We start from the raw sequence: 20,582 nt of genomic DNA, 5'->3' as shown, positions 1-20,582 counted from the left end.
AAGACTAGTTCATTTTTCAGAAACTCGTGTCAGTCATTTTCATGTCGTGAGAGTGGCAATACGTAGCGACAATTAATAGTCTCTCAAGTACTCATTCGGATTTGATATTTGTTTTAATTTGAATATTTTCGTTTCCTCCCGTTTCGTGACGGTTATCTATTGGCCAAATATTGTCAGTAAAATTATAAAGAAAGGCAGAATACATTTGAAATGTCCGTAAATGCAACTTGCTTCATGAGTGTCATTTATGATACCCATTTACAATTCCAGGGTTAAATGTTCTGGGCATCATTTCAGATTTTAAAAATGTTGAATTTCAGAATATAAAATATTTTGAATTTCAGATTTAAAATATGTCGAATTTCAGATGTAAAATATGTTGAATTACAAAATAAAAAAAAAAATGTTGAATTGCAGAATTTTAAAAATGTTGAATTGCAAAATTTTTAAAAATGTTGAATTTCAGATTTAAAATATGTTGAATTGCAGATTTTAAAAATGTTGAATTTCAGATTTAAAATATGTTGAATTGCAGATTTTAAAAATGTTGAATTTCAGATTTAAAATATGTTGAATTGCAGATTTTAAAAATGTTGAATTTCAGATTTAAAATATGTTGAATTTCAGATTTTAAAAATGTTGAATTGCAGATTTAAAATATGTTGAATTGCAGATTTAAAAAATGTTGAAACTCTCATAAGATTTGTGACGTGAGCAGAAAAAGTATTTGACAAACGAGTTACTATGGACTAGCAAGAACACTCTTTTAAAGCTATCACTTACTTTATATTATCATTTCAACTCTTTATCTTTTTATTTCCTTACATTTTAATTTCAACACGTTGCACGTATATAAATTCTAAAGCTTTATGTTTCTACACTTACATATGTTTCTCATTCTTGTAGTCTCCTCTGTTAAATTTTTTTTTTTATGTCTTCAACTGTTGTGGAGAATTTTCTCAATTATTGCTTGACATCAGTCAGTCTTCTCAGAACCTTTGTTCTGAAATTTTTTTTTCCAGTTCGTCTGTTCACTTAAAGTAAATTATTGGTTCACCCCTTCAAGTAAATCATGGGTTCACCCCTTCAAGTTCTTCTTCCCTATATTGTGAACCTTTGCCTTTTTGTCACTACCAAAAAAAAATAAATAAAAAATCAGACGTCTGTGGCATCCTTCAGATGAAAAATATTCCTTTACCAGTAAATGTAAAGTCAGTTTTCCAAGTTCATGAAATATTTGCACATAAGATTTTTTATGCACTGTATTTTGTACTATTAAGGCCCAAAAGGTTGCTTCCCCCAATTACTGTCCCCTGAATATAAAGTAAATCCAAGCACTTTACATATATATATATATATATATATATATATATATATATATATATATATATATATATATATATATATATAATATTATATATATATATATATATATATATATATATATATATATAAAATATCAGTTCCCTCATACAATTGTTTCCCGCTCGTCAGTTGATTTTGCAATATAAAAGTACAATTCACGCACCCCTGTTGAAAAATAAAAATTAAAGTAAAAAAAAAAATCCCCTTTGACGCGTAAAGTAAAATCGTAATGGCACTTTCAGTTCGGAAGGATGCGTGATTTGAATGGAGCTTGAATGTTGCTGTAGTAGTAGTGACTCTGGGTCGTCTGTGGAGTGGATGTGGAAAAGATTATTTTTGATTGAAGATTAAATGTCTGCAAAGGGGTTGAAGGATCAGAAAACTAGTTTTATTTGGTCTGAAAGGAATGATGCTTCGTTCTGCTCGTATAATGGTAGATACAGTATAATTATTTTATTATTGTTATATTCAGAAGATGAACCTTATTCATATGGAACAAACCCCACCACAGGTACTTCCAAAGAATATGATGGTGTTCATTCGAAAGAATAAACATCTGTAAATGTGTGTCAGTTGATCGTAAGGAAACTTTATCAATACTTTCTTATCATGTCACGCTTGTCTGTGTGTGTATCTTACCAGGAGTGGAGCAAAATGTCATAATTGTTTATGAATGAATACGTGGCAATATTAATTCTTGCCCGGTAGCGGGCCGTAGGCGAATATATGAATGTGGGAATGAATGAGAGGCCTGTTGTGGATCCGTGAGACATTTATAGATTTAGGTGGAGTAAAAGAAAAAGGGGGATTAGTTAAAACGATGAAGCGGTGATTGAACGAAGTGTATGAATGTCAAGGGTTTCTTAATAGATGATGGAGGTCAAATGTTAGTATTCTCGGTATAAATACTTTTAAAGGGAATGCGACTTCGATTCCGAAAACTCTTATTAAAAATTAAAGTAGTTTTCAGTGCCTTCTTTAAAATTATTTTGCTTGGTCCATTTTTTTCTCTGTGGGTTAAAGTGACGTACGTTCTCATTCTTGGGAAGGCGTGTACTCAAATGAGTTAATTTCGTCATTTGGTAAAACCTGTGGATCATATTTTTTTCCTTGAAGCATCCCAGGTGCATTAGTCGAAATTCCCTTTAAAAGCGTTTATGGCCAGGAACTCTGCCCCCAACCATTGCCGGCACGTGCATCCAGTTTCATTTATGGTATTGCAGTGTCTTATGCATTAGTCTGTAAACTTAACATAAACATCAGAAATTGTTAGCAATTCATCTGTTAACGTATATACTTTTTTATTTATGATTTGTTGATTAGTATGAAACAGATTTCAATTTTTATTGATCATTTAACATTGGTTTATGGAAACAAAAGTTTAACTGTAGTAAATGGAATGTAGACAAAAAGATGCTATCAGCCAGTCATTTTCATAAATAAACAAATATTTTATTGTTGAAATATAAACTGTCTTCAAAATATTTTTTCATCTCTGTTATAATTGTTATAATTTGTAAGTTTAGGCCTGACTGAAGCAAGAACTTTCGGGTGACGATGCTGATAACGGTCGCTGGCCCCACCTTCCAACTTCAGCCTTTCATGGAGCCATCTTCTTTGCCATCATGGACCACCATCACACATATCGTTGGCATTTTCAGGCGCTCAAAGTCACCGCCACCACCAGCAGACTCCACAGTTGTTGCCCAGGTTAAAGTGCTAAGGGGGCAGGTGTGGCCGTCTGTAATGCAACGATGTTGTCCATTGGTGAGACTCATGGCCGGTAGAAGACGGATGGATGGATGGCGCCATTGGTGGAAATGAGTTGGATTGTGGTGGGGTCAGCTTCCCTCAGCCTGGCTATACGGTGCTGGCAAGTCTAAGGCTGAAGGTATGGGGCAGATGGTGGGCTATGGGAGGATTTGGGGGGCGGGGGGAGGAGGGAAAGATGTCTGAATCGTGATAGAGGAGAGAGAGAGTGAAGATTGAAAGTGTAAGAAGAAGCAGCAGCGCTGGTACAGCCTTCATCTCGTCCCTGGCTTTTCTGTCAACTCTTGGCTCTGCGGGAAAGGAACTTTGGCGTTGATAGATATTTAATCGACTTCGTGGTAAAAAATGACTTGCTCGTTATAATTGATAAATAGTTTTTGATTATTGGTTGTCTTTTCATAGAGTACTTTTAAAATAGCTTAGTGTGGCCGTTAACTAGTTGTATTGTAAAGCGATTATCATATGCCGGTCTTAAGTAGATTTAAATACACATCATGTTCTCGAAATAATGAAGATAAGAAAACTAGCAAAATGTAATTCAGCAAAATGCGGTAAAAAGTAAATACCTTAGAGAAAAATTCATTTTACTTTAAAGAAGTCCATTTCTTTTAAAATTTTGAACATTTTGTCCTAGTGTGATGATCGGTGACAGCGTGTTAACACTATCATAAAATATATATAAAAAGATAAGGATCAAAGACCTAATCAATGTTGAGCTTCCAAATTGCCAACCTTTTGGGCCTGATCTCCGTCTCATCAGCTACCTTTGATTCCTATTCACTCTTATATAAGTATGTAACGTTTCTGAATCACTGTTATATAAGTACGTAACGTTTTCCGGCCACTCGCTGTTATATAAGTGCGTAAGGCGAAGACGAAAGCTATTCGCTGTTATATAAGTACGACTCGGCGGTGATATCTCACCTCGGGTGTTCTCCCGAAGTGAGGGTAGCTGGAGCGACGGAGCTCGTTTTCTGTTGTCAAGGTGGGAGAGAGAGATAGCAGATGGGGGAGGGAGAGGGACGGACAGCGCCAAGCGTTGAACGAAGTCGTTTTGTGTGGTTCCAGAGAGCGCTCGAGCAAGTCAGGGGCGAGATGTGGCTGCCGGTAGGGGATTGAATGAAAAGTTTTTGGGCAGTGCTAGTAGTGCCCGTGCCACAGCCCTTCCAACCGCTGCTGCCGGGGATCTTAAATCTGAAGTGCGCTTTGATTACCACATTTCCCCTAACGACCTAGCCCTTGCTACAGTACCTGGGCAGGACTTTGATCCACGTACCCGCTGCTTCTCAGAGGAAGAGCTGAAACCGCAGCCCATGATCAAGAAGAGCCGTAAGCAGGTGAGAGCGACTGGACCTTCCTCCCTTCAGCATTCAAGGCTTCTCGACCTTCCTTACTGCTTAGTAGGCAGTGGATTGATTACCTGTTCTGATTGTTGGTTCAAAGTTCAACGAAAACACACACATTACTACTTACATGCTGTATCACTCACCAAATTATTTTACATGTACATCTTCAGTATCTCATTATGATTTATATGATTTTTATGTATGTGCTGTAATATATGTATATATATTATATATAAGCATTAAGGACATGTACCATATATGAAAGATTAACTAGTTCATGATATATTTATATATAATATATATGTGTGTGTGTGTATGTACTCAAAATATGTAGCCTCTATAGCAGAGTGACAGGTTATAATGACAATGCTTGTGAAGTTGCACAGAAACCACTTATTGTGCGTGGTGGGAAGGCTATATTTGGTGGATATTAATAGAAGGCAATTGGGCTGGGGGTTGAATGTAATGGATGATGGTACTGTATTTATAAGAGAAGAGGCTACTCACAGAATAGTCAAGTAAGGAAAGCAGTTGTGTGGGAGAAAAATTTTTAAAGTCTGCATTGGATTGTGTGAAGAGATTGAGTCAGCTCTTCCTTATAGAAAGGAAGGAGAGATGTTGAATGCAAATGAAAAAGTTGAGGAGTTAAGATGAATTGTTATTGAAGTTTATATAAAGTTGGAGAATTATAGGAATGAGAAATGTAGTTAAAAGAACATTGGAAAGGGTCAGTGGTAACTGCTATTGTCCTGTGCATTTTTAGATTGTTTTGGCTGAGTGGGTGTTATGGTTTCTGAAAACTATTTAAATAAGAAATATTTGGTGGAATGAGGATGAAAAGTATAGAGAGTACTGGTTTTGGAATGGAAGACCTTAGTCGGCTTTCCAGGGAAACAGTGGGTCTCATAGAGGTGAATGGTGTAGGCTGGGCATGAGTTCAATTTACTGTTCATGGTAAGTCTTCTAAGCAGTTACACAAAACAGTATTTTTGTGAATGTTTTTTATACACTGGGGGTTCAGCCTCTATTCTCTAGTTAAAGGTTTAATGTGACAGCGAGTAAAGCCCCTTTTTTTCTCTCTGATTCAGAGAGGAGCAAAAGACAGTGCTCAATGTAACAGACATGCTTATTTACTGAATAAGGATGAGCCCCGATGCAGGTGAGTTTCACATATCATCACTTCATTTATCTACACACAACTCATCAGAAGCTTGTTGATAAAACACACCCCCCAATAATTTTGCATGAAGAATTTATTTTCCAATATATCATGGCCCTTCTATTATATCTCCTTGTGGGTGAGTTCATTTCACTCTGCTGTTCTATGCACTTTCTACCAGATTCCCATCAGGCTATATCTTCTAATTCCCTTTTCCAAGAGTTTCTGGGTCTACTTATAAGTTTTTACCTTGGATTTTTGAATAACTGATCCATCTTTTTGCCAAGACTAACTTCTATTTTTTTTTTTTACGATTTCTACATATCTGAGCATTTTTCAGCACTTAAGTTTTCACTCCATATTTACTATACAGTAATGGTAATTAATCTCATCAGCTTTACCTATTTTTTTTTCATTTTTCTTCAACATTCACTTCACATCCATAGAGGGTAGGGGGGTCAGTAATCCCTTCATACATATCAGCTATTGTTTCAATTGACACTCCAATTCACTTCCTAATTGTTTGGATAAACCGTGCTACCTTTGTTTCACCTATTCTGTAACTCACATGATCTGATAATTTATTGCCAAATTCCTATACGAATCACACACAAATTCTTCTGTCATGTACTATATTAATATTTATAGCTCCTTGTTCCTGGTTTGTATTTATCCTCATAAACTTCTCCTCATCACCAGCTGTTCCACACACTTAAACAATCTACGTATTTTCTTTTGACAACATTCCACCTGCTTCTGGTGTCCTTTCTCTTTTTTTTTTTCCACTCCTTTCATATACTAAAAAGTCATGAAAACATTACGGGCCTTGTTCTCTTTCTCCCTTGTACACCGGACCAGTCACTTGTTTTTCCTCATCATGACTTAACTTACACCTCCTGACTAGGTGTTCAGTATATTTAAAAAAAAAAAAAAAAAAAAAAAAAAAAAAAAAAAACTGCACACCAGTGTCAGAATTGTAATTCTATCAACTTCTGAATGATTTCTTTCCTTTAGCCTCTCCATTCTGTATTTTACATCACTTTCACAAGCGTTTTCTCAAATTATAATTATAATATGTAGTACAGTACGTACATGGTTTCTCAAATATGAGAAACTCTTCAATTCTTGAGCAGGATTAAAATGATTGTTGTCTTGTAATTTCCGATTACTGACAGTGAATCCAAGAAAAGCAGTAAGGAAGGTAAAAGCTGAATGTTTTGATCTTTTGTTCTCATTGTAGTGTGATTCTTTTGGCTAATTTTAGTTATATGTGTAGTCACAGTAGTAGTAGGTTATTATTTTGTTCCTGAAATAAACTCAGATACTGAGTTGTATAAATATTACAATTTATAAAGTTCCAGGTAATGCAGAGATTTTATTGATTAGTTCTAATTCTGATTTGCCAAATTGATCATAGATTTTGGCATCGAGACATCATTTTTGAGATGCTTCATTTTGCTCTTAAAACTCCAATGTCAAATATCTAGTAGGTATTTTGTCCTAAATTTGTCCTCACTATTAACTAAACAGTGGTGGTGTCACTGGAGAAATTTTTATTTAAATACACACCTATTGTACTCATTGCAGGGCGCGAAGAAATACTGTTTTAGATTTTTTTGTAAAGTTCTTTTTGCAGAACATTTCATAAGAAACATGAATTTTTTCTAGTTTTGTACCTAAATTTTTATCTGCATTCTAAGGTATCTGCAATAAGACATGAAAGAACCAGGTTATATTAACAATAAACTACTGATAATATTCCATTAAATGTTGTATCTGCAGTTTAGAGTTTCTTCAACCTATCAACAATTTCTGTAGATTTTTTTAAACCATACTAGACTGAATTTTATAATGTTGGTGCACAGCTTTATTGTTCAAGCAGTAGCCTAGTCATATAAGGTTAGCACCCAATGTTAGTCACTGTCAGCTAGGTTTCAGACAGGATTAAATGTATATTTCCTAGTATTTCTTACTTTGGGTACATTATGTCCAAAGTAGGGAGTTAATAATGCTGTCATATTATATGACAAGCTTTTGAATTTGCAGAATCACAGGACACACTAAATACAGCATGTTGTACTCTAGAAGTTCATACAAATATTGGAAGAATACTTTAGTAAATATAAAAAAATGAGAGGTACCAAAGAAGCTAGCTCGACTTGGTCTAGCTTGGTAGTTGGGCTTCAGGTAGAAAGTTATATCTCTGGTAATATTCAGTGTCATAGTATAAGTGTCAACAGATTATAAATTGGTGCATAAGATTTGAAAATATCATTTGGAGAAAAAAATGAGCTACAGCTGCAAACTGCTCTGTATTGCAGTAGTTATAAGTTATGAGAATACCAGTTAAGTAATAAAGTAGTGCTTTATGGTGTTCAGATTATTTTCCTGAAGGAATTTCCTCCACTTAAATAAATCATCATAACTCATTTTTCAAAACTACTTTTAGAATTTTGTAGGTAGTAGTAGTTGCCTTTTTTTGGATAACGTACTTTATGAAATGCAATAAATCTTGTGTTTGCTTGTAAATGGCCTAAAATTCAGAAGCACTTTACATAATTTCTGTACCTTGTTAGTAACTTATTTTTATTACAATTTGTCTATAATGTATCCATTTTCCATTCTATATTCGCCATATAGCATGGTAATAGGTTGCAACAGTGGAATAGTTTGGTAAATCTAACAGGTTGTACTTAGGTGTTATACATTTATTGTTTTAATCTTACATGTGTTTCAGGTCAGTTTCTTATAAAGTTTTCAGTCACTGCTAAATAGTTTGTATCAGTGACATATCTGATAACGGACATAGGTTATGTAGAAAAATTTTAGGTGTCATGCTAGACGTAGCATTTTAATTGTCATATTTTCTATTAGATGTTAATTTTTTGCTTTTTATCGTGTCTTGTATGGCAGACTAGCATTATATAAAATTGGATTTATTGAGAAATTAAAGTACAGTATTCAGGTTTTTCTATTATAAGACTTTTTTTTTTTATTGTAAAAGAAATTAGAAGATAGTTTTTATATTTTATGAATCATGGTTATGTCATGAATTAGATTATGAGTAGGTTACCGAGAAACAAATAAGTGTTATAATTTTGCTGATTGTTACTGCACTGTGCATATTAAATAAGATGGCATCAAAAACTTTTGTTGTGAATCATTTTTATTTATAATATCCAAAGAAAATTTACTTGCAGTCTACAAAAAGGTATTAGTATATCAGAGTATAAATAAGAATTGATGTTGCATGCAGTAATTCTCAATGTAGTCATGTTAGGAAGAGTTGATGAAAAAGTTACAAGGACCTGTTTTATATCAAATGCTAATCCATTGTCTACGTGTCACAGTTTGTGCCACCTGAGATGAAAGATGAAAAATATTGGGCCAGGCGTCGCAAAAACAACTTGGCTGCAAAACGTTCCCGTGATGCTCGTAGATTGAAGGAAAATCAGATTGCTATGCGCGCCAATTACCTTGAGAAAGAGGTAAGAGTTGAGATGCATCACTGTTTGGGTTGTTGCATCCTAACATTGGTAATAATGGTGAACCTTTTCATGCAGGATGCACAAAAAAAATAAAAATAACAGTAATAATAATTAATTACAGTTGTATCCTGGTGTGTAAGGCTCTATAATACCAGTGTGGGTGTGTGTTTGTTCTTTTTTGTGCACCATTCAATGTTTTGATGCAGTGTTAGACTGCCCATTCGTTATTTTGATGCAGTGTTAGACTTTGATTTTGCTCATTAAAAATTCTTTTTATCATCCACAACAAGTATGGCAATCTACAGGGTTTGTTTTAGACAAGCAATTATAGTGTCTGTCCAAAAGTACAGTTCTTGACTCTTTATGCATAGACAGGTAGACAGAATCTGTAACTGTGTATTGTGACATTTTTATACTTCTCAGCCTGTGCATTTTTTCCTTATGAGACAAATTGCAGTATTTAGGGAATATGAATGATTTTTGTAAGTGTGTGGACAGCTCATGAGAGATGCCTTGAATAGGGAAAGATTGCGCCACCACATGATAATTAATGATGCACATAGTTCTATAAGCAGTAGGAATGTAGCCATATACACTTGCAGATGTTCAAGTCCTTAGCATATAAGAACACTTCTGTGCACATTTCTTTTTAAAACTAAAAACTTATTGTGCTGCAGCAGCTTTTCCCGTACTTCTACCTTCCCCACTCTTGTATCCTTTTTTCTTTTCAGTAAATACTGTATTGGCATGTTATTAAGGTATATTTTCTTTCAGGCTCATTGCTAGTGTAAAATAAAAAAAATTATTAGCACTAGTACTGAAAAGTGACTGATGACCTGAAAATAAAATTACTTTTCAGTTATTTTGGGAATGTTCTTAAAAAAAGATATATAGTATTAGTAGAAGAGACGTGGAGGAATGGGCAATAGAGTAGCTGGAATTAACTGTTGAGTTTTGTAATATGTTCTTTTCTACTGCACAGTAGATTAGGACAATTTTTTCCTCTTGAATGAGGCTTCTGAGGCTGTTCAAGAACAGCATCAAGAATGGGAATTGATTTAGTTTACAAGACAGGTTGGCATCATCATGAACAAAGAACTCTTCAGAACTTGGTTTTGACAAATGAAAGTATTAGTGATGACTTGCTAGCATATCCAAACACTTGTCGCAACAGTTGGGTCAATATATAACCAAGAAAAGGAAGAAGTGTGTTTTCAGTACATTATGTACTCTGATTTGAGCCAAAATGTTGATTAATAGGCTTTGTCAAAGTGCTGATGTCATTGTAGGGACATTAATAAGCTGGCTGGATGAAATTGTCTTTGATAAAGGACTTTCTTTACTTAGGCTTTTCATGTGTTCCCACAGTCTGCTCCTCAAGGTGTGGCACATATGGTAATAGCATGCAGTCATTGAAATATTTTTTTTTTTTTTTTTTTGGTAATGAGTACACTCAATCCTGGTTATACAGAAGTTAATGTGTTTTGATAATTTTCATGCTGTAACATTAAAATTCTTTCCCTTCTATCAGAAATTTGCCACAGTTAGACCATACTGTGTCATTTGTTGGGAGATCCTCACCAGATTTACTGGAATCTACTTTGTCAGTGTACCAATTTTCATAGCCTAGGTTAGGCTAAGGTTACCAGAGTATTATCAATGTATAGCTGTAAATGTACTAAGGTATAATGCTTCTTTGAACACTTGCCATAACAAGAATCATACCAAACAATCAATGTGTTGTGGAACCTACAGAAAAATCAAAGGCATGCTATTAATAACTAAAGACAAGTAGTGGTAATTAGTAGTATTTACAGGATGCAATAGGCTGGCCATTTCATTCTTTTGTACTATTAATGTGTTATTAACTGAGAAATTAGAGGAAAGTACGGAAACATAAGTATTTAAACAGAACTCTTGTCATCTGGGAAAATGAAATAGTATTTAAACAGAACTCTTGTCATCAGGGAAAATTTCATTTAACATCGGTTTCAGATCAGAAATTGGCTGTACAGTATTGAAAAAAGTATTGAATGAGATTTGTTATTAATGTAAAACTAAACCAAGTACATATAATCATTACAGTCTAGGAAATATAATTATATATTTTAATTCATTTTTGTATTCTGAATTTTTATTTCTTTATAGTAATAAATTTTTGTATTCTAAATGTTTATTTCTTTATAGTTATCAGTCTTTAATTTGAAATGTTTCAATTTTTGCATTCATATAAAAATATAATCCAGGAAAACCTAAACCTTTCTGATAAAAATCTTTCAAAATGAGTTCGAACTCATTTTTTCCCAATTTTTTTTTTTTTAATGAAGAATAGCCCAAAATGGTGATTGCCAGATTAAATATCCACAATTATTACATGAACTTTGAAGGACCACAGAAATTTAAGATGAGTCCTGGTACCAATTAAAAAATATTTCACTGACCGTTCACAAGCAGCCTTCTCTTCACATGTAGGTATCCATGATCCATCCAGGATTTGCCATACACAGTTAGAAAAGAATGTCAGGCACAGCCCATTTCAGATTTTGGACATTCAAAACACCTTAAAAAGTCCAAATGCCTTCTGTAGCTCGCCATCTCCCTTGGTAACCTTATTGTAAAGTCCAAAAGATTTCATTCTCAGTGAGAAGTGCTGGCAAAATCTTTGTCACCAGGTTGATTTCTCATGCAGCAAATTTCATGAGGTCCTATCCTGAGTGTGTGTGTTATATCTTTCTTTGTAGTCTGTTCCAGTCACTCACTTTTCTCGTTTTGCAACATCTTCCCTTCGGAGAAGCAAAATGCTAGAAAGTGGGTAGGCAGAGCCATCTACAGCATCAAAGTTTAATGAAGTCGGTAACCCAGAAAATTTTGACATTTTTAACATTTAATAGAGATCCAGCAGTAAACCTGAAAACCCAATTATTGTCTTGTCATTGAAAAAAAGTGTTTCTGTGACTGAGAAACAAAATGGCTAGGAAGCTGTAGCAGCCCGGAGGAACCTAAATAGGATAAAATTACAGCAGGAACCAAAACAAGATAAAATTAAAATTTTAAGTGAAAATTGCAGAGGGATAACAGCTGACTAACCCAAGGTGAATATTCACTGTAGGGCATCCCCACTGGTACAGTGGAAGAGAGCACTACCATCCAAAGGAAACCTGAGCATTATGTAAGACTGGAAAAGAAATGAAAGTAGGAGTGACAATTGTGCTTACTCTGAAAGGACATCATATCAGAAATGAGCAAAGAACTGGAGAATATGAAATGGCACGGACACACTGATGAAACACTTCCACGTCCCCACAAGATGGATTTTATGCAACTTGAAGTTACTTAACAAGCAAGACATTTTGTGAGATAACAAGCAAAACATGTTGTGAGAAGGTACAGGGATGAGGTAAATGTCCCAACTATCAGGAAAAGTGGCTGTTGCCGTCGTGAGAAGGTACAAGGATAAGGAAAATGTCCCTTTATCAGGAAAAGTGGCAGTTGCCTTCTGAAAAAATTTACCTCTCCTGACCAACTACAATACTCTTAACAATGAGTAGTGGGTTATTTAGTAAGGACTAGGACCTGCTTTATATTGTACTTTCCAAGGGGTAGATGGGTGACTATTATATTGTAGCACTTATTGCTTCATCCATGGCAATCTTGGAATGTATGTCTAGTGTGTTGGATCACCGTGAAGATACAATATACAAGAAAAATATTGTCAGCAGTCAGAAGTAAGAACACAAGTGGGCCTGTTCTCTGGTTAGGAGTATGTTGCAGTTTATATCTCCAAACACCCATCATGTCATGGATTGACACAGAAATATGGTTGATGCATTAACTAAGCAAAGCTTATGAATGCAAACAACTGAAGAAAGAGCTATGTTCAAGTAAAATAACCTATTGAACAAGGAGACATTGTTTCAATTCAGTGAACTTGAGTAAAAACCAGCCAGAACTTACAAATCAAAGGGCATCTTGAGTGAAGCTTGTAGAAATTCTCAGGAGTGGAAAATGAAGACAATCCGAATGTTTTACTGAAACTTTATGATTAATTATTTGGCAATGGGAAAACTGATTACTGTATTAGATGCTAAAACAAAAATGTTTGGGACGTGGATTTGTGAATGCTATGGGTAAGGGGTAGTTGTGAATGCAAATAAATGTAGCACAGTGGGGTCACAAAAGAGGCCCTGGATTGCAAAATATAAATGGTGTAGGGTTTCAAATACCTAAATTGTATAGGAGAGAAGCATCATGTGGATCAGTTATTTAGAGAACAGTGAGGAAAACTAGTCTAGCAAGGATGATATAGTGAAAAAAGATATCCCATTAATAAACTGAGCAGATGCCAGTATGCATCAGTTCAATAAAAGGATACAAAGGAATTATTTTCAAGTACTCCTCATTACAGAAGCTTACAAATTTATGTGGTGGTATTTGTATACTGATAGCTGAACATACTGCAGTATGTAACAATTCATACTTTACATACATATATTCCTAGGAGGGTTAGTTGTACGACAACAGTGTTGATGGAAATGTTATGTTTACTATATAGTACTCACTCAAAAATTGTGTTGGCTGCAGAAATGTTACGTTTACACATCATACTCACTCAAAATGTGTTGGCTCTAATTGAGAATAAAAGTAAATAATGGTTTCCATGAACCTCTCGATTGAAAAGCTTCAGAGTTGGCAAGTCACTATCTTAATTTTATTGCATTTTGTATGATTACCAAATCACAGTGAAGAGAAATGGGCAGATGATGCTTTCAACTGCACCAAAACTGGGGCTCGTCACTTGCTTCCACAGTTTTTATTTTATTTTGTACAATTACCAAATTACAGTGAAGAGAGGAGTGGTTCAAGGTAGCTCACCACATCTAACTTCCCCAGTCCTACTTAGGGAAGACTTTGTACTTGGTGTGTATTCTGAGCTTTTCATTATTAATCTGATTTCAGTATTTAAATGTTGCAGCTGTTTTTAAGCCATGCATTCACCTCCCATAACCTTAAATAGGTAGGTTAGTGACTTCGTCCAGTAACATAAGGGTTGATCTGTCTTCAAGCTGTTTCAAATTGTTGCAATATGTCAGGAGTTTACCTATTTGTCTTATTTCGGTATCTATTAATAAGTTTTTTCTATAGTATATTCTCTATCATAGAGGGTGATGATGTTCCACAGATAGTGGGTATTGCAATTTTATGAGGTTGTTGAATGCCAATTTTACTTATGTAACAGATGAGAAGAGTTTGCAGTTGAAACAAAATATGAGGCATGAAGAGGTGTTGGTTGAGGGACTGGTGTTCATCCTAGTTTTAAGGAAATTTATTTAAAATTTTTCTTGCCATGATGCATGCGAGTGAAAGTTGTTCTTCAATATTGCTGAATTTATGAAACTAGGATTTTATTGCCATTCATGAACATGAGTTTGTATGTTATTTTTATCAGAGCAACAAAACAAATCTTTATATGGTATTACTCATCATTATCAGAGAAACAACCTTTTAGGTGAAAACTAAATATTTTAGTGTCATTTTTCTTATACTACTACTACTTTTATTTTATTACTATGAAGTTCACCACTCTCAAGTGAATTTTGTGAGCTTTTGGTGTTCTTCCAAAAGTCAATTTTTGGTTAAATTTTGAGGTTGTTATATATGAAGCATTTGATTCCTATTGCAACAGTGGCAGCAATATTCCAAATTGGTCCATATTAGTCTTTTTGTCTTGCGTTTTGTGGCATTGTGGTATTGCTCCAGTGATTTGCACTTGCCTCTTGTTACAAAGTTTAGATTACCATGGTATTTATATTTATATTATATTAAGTTTGTTTTTCCCCATGCAGAACAATGCCATGACTGTTGAGCTACAGAAGGCTCAAGCCATTGTGGAATCGCTTAAGAAGAGGCTCGCAATGTATGAGGCAGTTTAAATAGGAGACCACACAAGCTTCTGCCACATCTTTGGTTAGGAGCTTTTACCTTATTTTTATTTCAAGTCTTACACTTCAGTACTTTTGAAAGGGAGCAATAGCACATTTTGTTAATTAAGACTCCATTTTAGTATGATCATGTTTGACTTTCATTATGCAAAAACTGAGATTTTCAGACAACTTTTGAATTATGAATCATTTCATCATTTTAAAATGTCTTTGTGTAAATATTTTAGTCACTACATACTGTATTAGCTTACGTAGTTTCCGTAATGGCTAGTTCAAGGCTTATCCAGTTATGAACTACATATAATTTGCTAGTTCAAGGCTTATCCAGTTATGAACTACGTATAATTCAGTACTTGAGTCACTAAACCTTTTTTCCCCCTTCTAAGATTTTATCTGTTGAAACTGAGGCATGCATGTACTTATTACTATGTATGCGAACATATATCAGTATATATCCTGTATATCTTATTATTGAAAGTTTAATTCAAATTTTAATTTTGACAATGCTAGGGGGTTGTGACTAAAATGTAATTTCTTTAACTCTTCAGGCAACTCAATTAAATAGAAACTTCCAAATTCTTAGTGTACGTGTAGTCCCTGTGGACTGTATATCTTGGATCCCTTAAACAGTAAAACTAGGCTCGCAATATCATGGGAAACAGTCAACAGTCACAGTATAGTTTAAATAGTACAGTAATATTCAAGATTATTAAGAAAAGAGGAAATCAAGCTGAAATTAAAGTTATTGTTAATTTCAACAATGAAATATGGATAAAATCATTATGTAGGACATGATCCATAAAGTTTTCACTGCCAAGGGTTATGCATATTTTATTGCAAGCCCTGTGGTAGTGATATTGACTTCAAACAGTCTTAGTGAACAAGCAGAAATTCCTGTGTACAACTTGTATAGCTTTTGTAATATGATGTATGGGAAAGTGAATACCATTTTATACACTGACAGTTTCCAATTATGAAAGTTTATGAAATTTAGTTAAATAATTGAATAGCCTGTTTAAAAGGCTCGGAATTGGAGGGTTAACTTGTTTTACAAACTTTTGAGCGTTCATATTGCATTATCAAAAAACTATTCTCTCTTCACCAAAGCTTTTTCTATTTGATGTGCATGTGATTTTTCTCGATGAAAAACATAACTAGATGTGTTACTCACTATATTGAAATTGATATAGTGTACTGTATGTATTTAATGAAATAACATGCAATTTTGACTGCATGAGCTTATGGTGTTATCATAGTATAGTTTAGTGGGTCAGTTTCCATCCACACTATGTGCCTAACACAAACTGACTATTAACTGGGTAGTTATTTTATTTTGCTGGACGATAATTTTCATTGGGATAGGGTTGATTGGGATGATTCAGTTTTTAACATAATAGCTCCATTTATCATTAAAGTTGTATGTATTTTATAAATATGAAAATTATGGTAAATTTGTATTTATGTGTAAATATTGAATTGCAATGTTTTATTGTACAGTACATAGATGATTTTAAGTAGGGCATTAAATATAGGTGCCTTTTTATATAAAGGGAAGTATATGCACATTAACATTAGATGTACATTTTTGTGTAGAATGAGTTTTAATTATGAATGAAATTTAATTAAATATTAAATACAAAAGTGAAATAATAATGAAAATTTTTATTTCAAAGTTTGGACCTTTTGCTCGTATAGTTTTACACTTCATATCATGCTGTATATTACGTACATGTTAAAACATGTTAAAAATTGTTGGAATGCATACATATTCTGTTACATACTTGAGGTAACAAGTAATTTGATTTTTTACAAATGGAGAAAATAATATGTATAAATAATAGCAGTACAAATTTCCATAGGCCTACAGAATATGACAAGTGAGGTCACTAAACAACAAATCATGTAGGTCTCGTGTTATATTTTGTTCATAATTATAAACCTGTCACTATTTAGTATCTGAATAGCTCGAGTGTATAAAACATTAAAAATAAGGGAGTTGTGTACATAAATGAAGAAATCATAGCTCCAAACCAAAGTAAAAAAAGCCATTTGAAAGACACATATGGGTAGTATGCTCTTAACAGGAATGCTGTTGACTTTGACCTTAATTTTAAAAATTGAATTCATACAATATTAAACAAGAAATTGAAACAAGACCAAAAGAACAGTGAAATTCGAAGCTAGAAGTAAACAGTTTAGCAGATATTTCATCATACATAATCTAACAGTAAACAGTTTTGCAGATATTTCATCATACATAATCTAACAGTAAACAGTTTAGCAGATATTTCATCATACATAATCTAACCAGCCCGAGGAGAACCTTTATTAAACTCAGAGGTCTGGATAAACTAATCTTTTATAATAGTAATAATCATCATACATCAACAATGAAAGAAGCAAAGTTATGTAAAACCTTTCAAAATACTAATGCTTGCTAAATTTAAGACAAAATCCAACCACCAGTTTTGCAGAGACAAGGTGTTAAGTGTTTTTGTTTAATTTTACTTTTGTTAGGAATCAGTACAAAAATAGAGAGAAATATAGTTTAAATTCAGGAAAAAGTATATACTGTAGTGCTCAATTCATGCATAAAAGTTAACTAAAATAGATTTTTGGAAAACTTTATCATTTCATTTCCATTCATAGAGGAGAAAATGCAGGCTTTGGTAACTGGCTTGTAATGATAATGAAAATATATATATAAAAATGTACACCCTATAAACAGCCACACATCTTCGTCCTTCATAGTCTTATTTTTAATAAATAAAGCAAATTTTCAGAGGCAGAGAGCCCACAAAAATGCAGAACCAAAGAGGCATATGCCCATTAAAATGCAACAACTCGGCCCAAGTACTCAATCCTATCACCTGCAAACTGGCCATTACCATGAAAACTTGTCCAAAATCAATTAGCAATTGCAAATTGAAAACTGGTAATGAAAGTCCCACAAAAACCACAAACTGGTAAAGTAATCCAATATACTGTTACAGTCAAGAAGCAATTAGACTTGACTTTCCTAAGAATCAAAATTATATTTACCATGTAAAACAAGAGGGAAGGTATGCAGAATACAACTATTCCAAAATAGTGTAACTGAAAAAAAAAGGCATAGGGGAAACACCATACCTGTTAGAATTTGAAGTGTCAGTATGCTCAAAAAGTTTGCCCTGTTTACCTGTTACTCCAGATGTAGTTATATATATTTGTCTGATGCAGATATGAAAACTTAACTTTCATCCACATTTTGGGTGTATCTAAGAATCTTGGTGGCCTGGCTTCATCACCAAAATGTCTTTCTGATGGTCAAAAGATTCCATGTCTGCAACAAATCAAAGCATTAGTTCCTATTATGGCTTTCAAACAAATGATCCAAGGCCAGGGAAGTGCTAAGAACCACATGTAACATATTTGGTGTAATTTCCCAGTTTAAAGGGGCAACATATTAGAATGGGTTTCTCGTAACTCAAGAATTTTTTTGTGTTACAGTATAAAAATAGCACAGGCTAACCATTAAATAAATGTAGACTAGTCCAAAGTGTGTTTATCAAGCTGATTGCATTACCAAACTGTTTCTGCTACCATTTTGTTAGGATCATTTGACAAGATTAATTATACATATATTGGGAGTTTCTAGTTTAGTACACAGTATGTGTACTTGCTCTGATTTAAAAATCTTTTGTTATTAATAAATGACAAAAGATACTGGAAAGTACTTTATAACTATACTTCAATTGAAGGTGTGTCTAGTTTATCAAGATGATTGATGTGCAGACACCTATTGATGGATTTTGTTGAGTAGCATAAAACAAGAATGTGATACTTTTTGCATGAAACTGGAATACATGAGTAATGTGTTAGTCAGAAATTTTCAAGATTATTTATTTTCAATAAATAATTGGAGAGCTGATGGTCTGACCTCTAGTATGCCAGCTATGTCATTAGAGAGCTAATTCTTTGAGCTGAACATTTTAGTGTAATTCAAAGCAGCAACTTGAAAGCACATGGTTGAATGTTAGAAAGTGACTCATAAATATATAGAGTGCAGTAAACATTTATTCATTTTTTATTTAAAAAATATACTTGGTCAACATTCTAACATTCACCCATTTGCTTTCAAGTTGGTGCTTTGCATTATACCAACATGCCAAACTCAAAGCATTAGCTTTCTAGTGATATATAAGTTGGCATACTTTGTCTTGAACCATATGATCAAGAACATCAACCAGTATTTGCTGTTGAGGCGATCTGTATGAATGTTTCAATTTAACTCAAACTTTTTATGGCATCCTATACATCCTATAAGGGTTAATGACTAAGTCAAGAAATGATTTGCCCAAAAAGAGCGCACACTAAATTACTTACCATACACTCCCACTTTTGTCCCTGGTAATAAAGTTCTATGGCAAAATAACTACATACCACCTCACTCTTGCATTTAATGCCTGACAGGACTAAAATGTATGGCATTGACATCTCATTAGCCCATAGTCTGCAACAGCTGAGCATGGCACATCTGCACACAAAATAAGCAGTGTGAAGAAAACAATCACATAGGACAACATTCAAAATCCTGGTTGCTCCCATCCACCTTTGCCACTAGATTCATTGTGGCGGGCAAAATTTAATGACAAATGAAGTAACTGGAATCTTTGAAACCTTGAAAATTTTTAAGGGGTTTGTCTATAATATATTCAATTCAATGAAGATGCAATACAAAAATCATTAAGAAATTACATAATTTTTTTTTTTTTTACATTGGGCATCAGTATATGCTATAGTAATCAGTATGTGTAGATTCGACACTAATTACATGATAAACTAAATACAGTACTAGTTGCAATTTCTAAGAAGAAAGGAGGAATGTGCCTTTCTCCATTTTATTTTGGTTAACCCTTTCTTTTCAGTTTTTCCAAGACCAAATAATTATGCTTTATAGTGGTATCTTAGAACATTAAAAATGGCGTAATTAGTATATGGTGACGTCGTCGTCTTGAAGTTAGCCATCAACAGACTAATCATTTTGCAAATATTTTTTTGAAAAGATTTATAAATTTTGTTGTACCATGGAAAAGTAAGAGAAATTTTCTTTCAAATGAAACATGGTATTTTGTTACGATTTATGCCAATTACTGTGTGCAATATTTTTGTGATACTCTATTGTACTGGCTTAATGATAAATGAATTTGAACAGCACCTACTTGCTTTGGAGAGGGAATTACAGTCTCCCAACACCACAGATGTTATTCCAATGCTATTTATGGCTAGCTTTGTTAATAATTTACAGATGATGCCACCTGGATCTAAAGGGATGAAACTTGCATGACGCCAATGAAATCTGAAAGGGTTAATCATATTGAGTAATTTTAATTTTTTCAAAAATTTACTTACAGTTATTGCACAAAAATATTTGGAAAATGTAGTCTTTAATATCCTTCAGGTTTGTGAATTTAATATTAATTTAAACCCTAATTGTGAAATTTATTATTTGGCTGAAACCAAATCTAATTTAAAT

General features: G+C 33.7%; 2 protein-coding genes across 3 annotated transcripts in view; one reads left to right on the top strand and one right to left on the bottom strand.

Annotated features, from left to right (window-relative positions):
* The window catches only part of LOC135222752 (D site-binding protein-like), a 41,661-nt gene that overhangs the window by 13,012 nt on the left and 8,067 nt on the right, over positions 1-20,582 (top strand). Inside the window, 2 exon segments of the mRNA XM_064261002.1 lie at positions 4,384-4,472; positions 8,991-9,128. Coding sequence (XP_064117072.1) covers positions 4,384-4,472; positions 8,991-9,128 — 227 coding nt within the window.
* Positions 16,568-20,582, bottom strand: part of LOC135222753 (putative methyltransferase DDB_G0268948) — a 122,487-nt gene continuing 118,472 nt past the window's right edge. The window contains exons 12-13 of one of the 2 annotated variants that reach the window (XM_064261004.1): positions 20,269-20,405; positions 16,568-19,583 (exon numbers count right to left, since the gene is read on the bottom strand). The gene's annotated coding sequence lies outside the window, so the exon portion shown is untranslated. Of the gene's footprint in view, positions 20,406-20,582 lie in introns of both variants that reach the window. The other variant, XM_064261003.1, reaches the window with a different exon arrangement.

The sequence above is a fragment of the Macrobrachium nipponense genome, chromosome 8 (genome assembly GCF_015104395.2).
Source record: "Macrobrachium nipponense isolate FS-2020 chromosome 8, ASM1510439v2, whole genome shotgun sequence".
NCBI lineage: Eukaryota > Metazoa > Arthropoda > Malacostraca > Decapoda > Palaemonidae > Macrobrachium > Macrobrachium nipponense.
The sequence above is the reverse complement of the archived record's forward strand: the minus strand, read 5'-3'. Positions and strand labels throughout refer to the sequence as shown.